The following is a 5,000-nucleotide window of genomic DNA, read 5'->3' as shown; positions in this document are numbered from 1 at the left end:
TCTTCTCTTTCTCTCTCCTCTCTCTCTCTCTTCTCTCTCTCTTCTCTTTCTCTCTCTCCTCTCTCTCTTCTCTTTCTCTTCTCTTTCTCTTCTTCTCTCTCCTCTCTCCTCTCTCTTCTCTCTCTTCTCTTCCTTTTCTCTTCTCTCTTTCCTCTCCTTTCTCTCTCTTTCTTCTCTCTCTTCTCTCTCTCTCTCTTCTTCTCCCTTTCTCTCCTCTCCTCTCTCTCTCTTCTTTTCTCTCTCTCTATTCTCTTTCTCTCTCTCTTCTGTTCTCTTCTCTCTCTTCTCTTCTCTCTCTCTCCCTCTCTCTCTTTCCCTCTTCTCTCTCTCCTCTCTCTCTTCCCTTTCTCTCTCTCTTCTCTTTCTCTCTCTCTCCTCTCTCTCTTCTCTTTCTCTCTCTCTTCTCTTTCTCTCTCTCTCTCTTCTCTTTCTCTCTCTCCCCTTTCTCTCTCTCCTCTCTCTCTTCCCTTTCTCTCTCTCCTCTCTTCTCTTTCTCTCTCTCTTCTCTTTCTCTCTCTCTCTCTCTTCTCTTTCTCTCTCTCCTCTCTCTCTTCCCTTTCTCTCTCTCCTCTCTCTCTTCTCTTTCTCTCTCTCCTCTCTCTCTTCCTTTTCTCTCTCTCCTCTCTCTCTTCTCTTTCTCTCTTCTCTTTCTCTCTCTCCTCTCTCTCTGCTCTTTCTCTCTCTCCTCTCTCTCTCTCTCTCCTCTCTCTCTGCTCTTTGTCTCTCTCCTCTCTCTCTTCCTTTTCTCTCTCTCCTCTCTCCTTTCTCCACTCTTTCTACTATTACCTCTCTCCTTTCTCCACTCTCCTCCAACTCTATATCTTTCATTCTATCTCTCACTCTTTCACTCTATCTCCAACTCTATATCTTTCACTCTATCTACTACTCTCACTCTATATCTTTCACTCTGTCTCTCACTATTTCACTCTATTTCTCACTTTCTCTCTATCTCTCACCCTCACTTTATATCTTTCACTCTCACTGACACTCACATTCTCTTTCACTCAAGCTCTCCCACAGTCACGCTCTCTCACTCACATTCCCTCTCACTCACGCTCTCTCACATTCACATTCTCTCACGCTTATATCATCTCATACTCACTCACTCTCTCTCTCTCTCTCTCTCTCTCTCTCTCTCTCTCTCTCTCTCTCTCTCTCTCTCTCTCTCTCTCTCTCTCTCTCTCCTCTCTCTCTCCTCTCTCCTCTCTCTTCTCTCCTCTCTCTTCTCTCCTCTCTCCTCTCTCTTCTCTCCTCTCTCCTCTCTCTTCTCTCCTCTCTCTTCTCTCTCTTCTCCCTCTTCCTTCTCTTCTCTCTTCTTCCCATATAGTTCCCATCCCCTTCTATCTATCCCGCCTCTCCTTCATGCTGCTTGTGGAATGCTCGCTGCTCACGTCTCGTCTGGCTGCGCATATAAGATGCTGCGTAAAAAATCCTATTGCGGTTTATAGACCAGTCATGTGCAAGTGAAACATACATTTCAAAACATGATGAATTCACACAGGTAAACATTCCGCTGATCTTGAAACACTTAAAACTGATTTTGAATTCAAATGCTAACCTTCTGGTTGTATCATCTGACCTAATTGTACGGTCTTTCAAGGGAAATCTCATTTCCTAAGTATTTTCTAAATTGTGGAAGCAGTAAATGTGAAGACAGGTTTACTCATAAATCATATTTCGAATGAATACAATATACAGATATATATGTATACCATGATAGAGGGAAACAACTGCACAAGTAAAGCCTCTGTTACCTGCATTGTGTCCGCATTTCAGATCCTGCTGCGAGGCCCTAATGTTATGCAATGCACACGCCAATAAATGCACGATATTTCCTGAAAATCGGCATAGCAATTGCTAGGAGGTAGACGAGTGGGCATCCAAGAATATAAACAGTACCTATTTACCTCTAGCTGTTCACGCTCAAAAGTCATGATTGTGATTCACGCACGTTTTGAGCGAAACATTCTGAAACTACACAGATTCCCAAAGCCGTTCACACTTTAAGCCGTCGGCCGACCGACTGGGAAGCTTTCGTATCTTAAGACAGTAACCAGCGTGAATAAGAGCTTATTTCAGTATGAATTTATCTCACCAAAACCCATGGTGATGGTGGAAATGCTGCGATCAATGCCATTTTGGCAGCGGGAGAGACGAAGCATGAGCGAAAAGGCGAACGGCAATGACATTGAGGATAGAGCGCGATCCGGCGGGCGTCACTGCCTGTTCACGTGATCACATGGCGACAGGGGCTGCGAGCCACGCACTGATCACGTGGACAGCGCCCTTCGCCGACCCCCATTGGCCAAGGCAGCCGCGCCCCCGCCGCTGATTGGTCCACGCCCTCACCCGCCCTTTTCGTACTCGCTCCTTGCCAATGTATCTGGTGAGCTTTATTCCAACCTCTTTTTAGCAAGGAAACCGTAACAAAAAACACATTACCTTCTCCAGTAAAACCCGAAATGTAGGGTGTCCAATCTCCCCAACCCACACAAACTCCCTAAACTATTAGGGAAACCCTTTTAAAAATGAGATTCCAGAACACGTTCCCACCGCCGACCGCCGGCAACCGAGCGCGACAGGGGGACCGAACGTGTGGGATCTCCTGCCAGTCGCAACTTGATTTTCGTTGACATGAGAGGTCGTTAACGCTTTCTGTGACAGCGTTCCCACTGGGCTTATTGACAAGTGTCAGGATTTTTATATAAATAAGTGTGGATATTTAGCCATGAAGAAACAGATAATGTTCAAGCATTCCCTACCTCTCCCGCATTTAAAAAAACAGAAGGTATGTAGTATTACTAATTGTATTTACTTGGTATTTGTATATCGTTTTGCAATAATGCATTACAAACTCATATTGTTAACGGGATATGATATTATTCATTCATTTTTACCATTTGTTAAATCAAGTGCCAGAAATAAGTGATAAACGTAAAAGATAAAGTAGTAAGTAAGTGAAATTAAATTGAAAAGGTGCAAGAGCGAAATGGGTTCACTTGAACGCAACAGAAAATCACAAAATCTATCAGCGCGTAAAATTATCTACCTTTAAGTGTGTGAGGATAAGTGGAATGGCAGAATATGTACATCTCTCCCTCCCCATCTCCCCATTTCCCTCCCCCTTCCCCTCCCTTGCACGCACGAACACACTCTCACTCTCTCTCTCTCTCCCTCTCCCTCTCCCTCTCCCTCTCCCTCTCCCTCTCCCTCTCCCTCTCCCTCTCCCTCTCCCTCTCCCTCTCCCTCTCCCTCTCCCCCTCTCTCTCTCTCTCTCTCTCTCTCTCTCTCTCTCTCTCTCTCTCTCTCTCTCTCTCTCTCTCTCTCTCTCTCTCTCTCTCTCTCTCTCTCTCTCTCTCTCTCTCTCTCTCTCTCTTTCTCTCTCATTCACCCATTCACTCGCTCACGGATAACTTGTATACAGAAAGAAAATATTATTAATATGTACACACACACACACACACACACACACACATACACACAACACACACACATACACACAACACACACACATACACACAACACACACACAGACATACACACACACATACACACACACGCACACACACACACACACACACACACACACACACACACACACACACACACACACACACACACACACACACACACACACACACACATATATACACACATACACACACATATATATATATATATATATATATATATATATATATATATATATATATATCCATATCCATATCCATATACATATACATATACATATACACATACACATATACATATACATATATAAATATATACATATACACATATACATATATAAATATATAAATATATAAATATGTACATATACACATATAAATATATACATATACACATATAAATATATACATATACACATATATATATACTTATATATATACATATATGTATACATATATATATACATATACATATACATATATGTATATATAAATATATATATTATATATATTTACACACACACACACACACACACACACACACACACACACACACACACACACACACACACACACACACACACACACACATACACACACACACACACACGCATATACACACATACATATATATATATATATATATATATATATATATATATATATATATACATATATATGTATATATATATGTATGTATGTATGTATGTGTATTTATATGATATATATATACATACATACACACATATGTATATGTGTTTATACTATCTATGATGTGTGTGTATATATATATATGTATGTATATATATATTTATTTATCTATTTACATCAATTGTATGTTAATGTATTCCTGTATGTATGCACATATGCACCCATATACACCACACACGCCCATGCATTTATATGTTGGATTTGTCATACACAAAGGAAAGAGAATGAATGCACACATGCACCGCACACTTACACTTACACTTACACACGCCTCGAGTTTGTTCAGCATGTAAGAGTTTCCTTTGCCTTCTGGAAAGCAGTATTCTCATGACCGCAACCTCATGCCTTTTTGGAGCCTCGTAGCGAGAAACGAGAGGATTGCATAGCGAGTGAAATCCCCGCACTGAGCAACAGCGCGCAATGAGAATCCCAAAAGTGAAACAGACAGTCACAACAGCCGTTCCTTGACCTGTTTTCCCGCCACACAAAGAACAGGAGGAGGAAGTTGCACGATGCCGCATATCGCCACATTGGGATCGATTTCTGCTCTTTGTCGGCAGTTTGTGGCGAGGGACAGCATGCTATGTGGAAATCCGCCATGTAGGGGATCCCGTGAATTGGCGCTTTAGGCGGAGGAAATAAAAGAAAAAATGTCGGTACGCGCGTGTGGCAGAAAGGAGTGACGTCATGAGTGAGGGGTGTGTCGTTCACGCTCTCGCCGCATGCTGATCACGTGATACCGGTGACGTCACGCATGCTATGCGATGGGGCAATTGATTGAGATGCGTTTCAAGTGCCTTTTCGGGGAGGCCTTTAGTG

General features: G+C 42.3%; 2 protein-coding genes across 3 annotated transcripts in view; one reads left to right on the top strand and one right to left on the bottom strand.

The window, feature by feature from the left end:
• The window catches only part of LOC122265470 (uncharacterized), a 24,715-nt gene extending 22,652 nt beyond the window's left edge, over positions 1 to 2,063 (bottom strand). For both annotated transcript variants that reach the window (XM_086533095.1, XM_043034814.2), the window contains exon 1: positions 1,755 to 2,063. In XM_086533095.1, the coding sequence (XP_086389221.1) occupies positions 1,755 to 1,771 (17 nt within the window). In that variant the 5' untranslated portion in view covers positions 1,772 to 2,063. The remainder of the gene's footprint in view (positions 1 to 1,754) is intronic.
• Positions 2,064 to 2,593: 530 nt separating this feature from the next.
• LOC122265467 (uncharacterized) overlaps positions 2,594 to 5,000 on the top strand; it is a 5,026-nt gene continuing 2,619 nt past the window's right edge. Inside the window, exon 1 of the mRNA XM_043034812.2 lies at positions 2,594 to 2,788. Within this exon, the coding sequence (XP_042890746.2) occupies positions 2,729 to 2,788 (60 nt within the window). The 5' untranslated portion in view covers positions 2,594 to 2,728. The remainder of the gene's footprint in view (positions 2,789 to 5,000) is intronic.

This window comes from Penaeus japonicus, unplaced genomic scaffold (genome assembly GCF_977035675.1).
Source record: "Penaeus japonicus unplaced genomic scaffold, GWHDUDI00000001_assembly GWHDUDI00000038, whole genome shotgun sequence".
Taxonomy (NCBI): Eukaryota; Metazoa; Arthropoda; class Malacostraca; order Decapoda; family Penaeidae; genus Penaeus; species Penaeus japonicus.
This window is presented reverse-complemented; position numbering and strand designations above follow the sequence as displayed.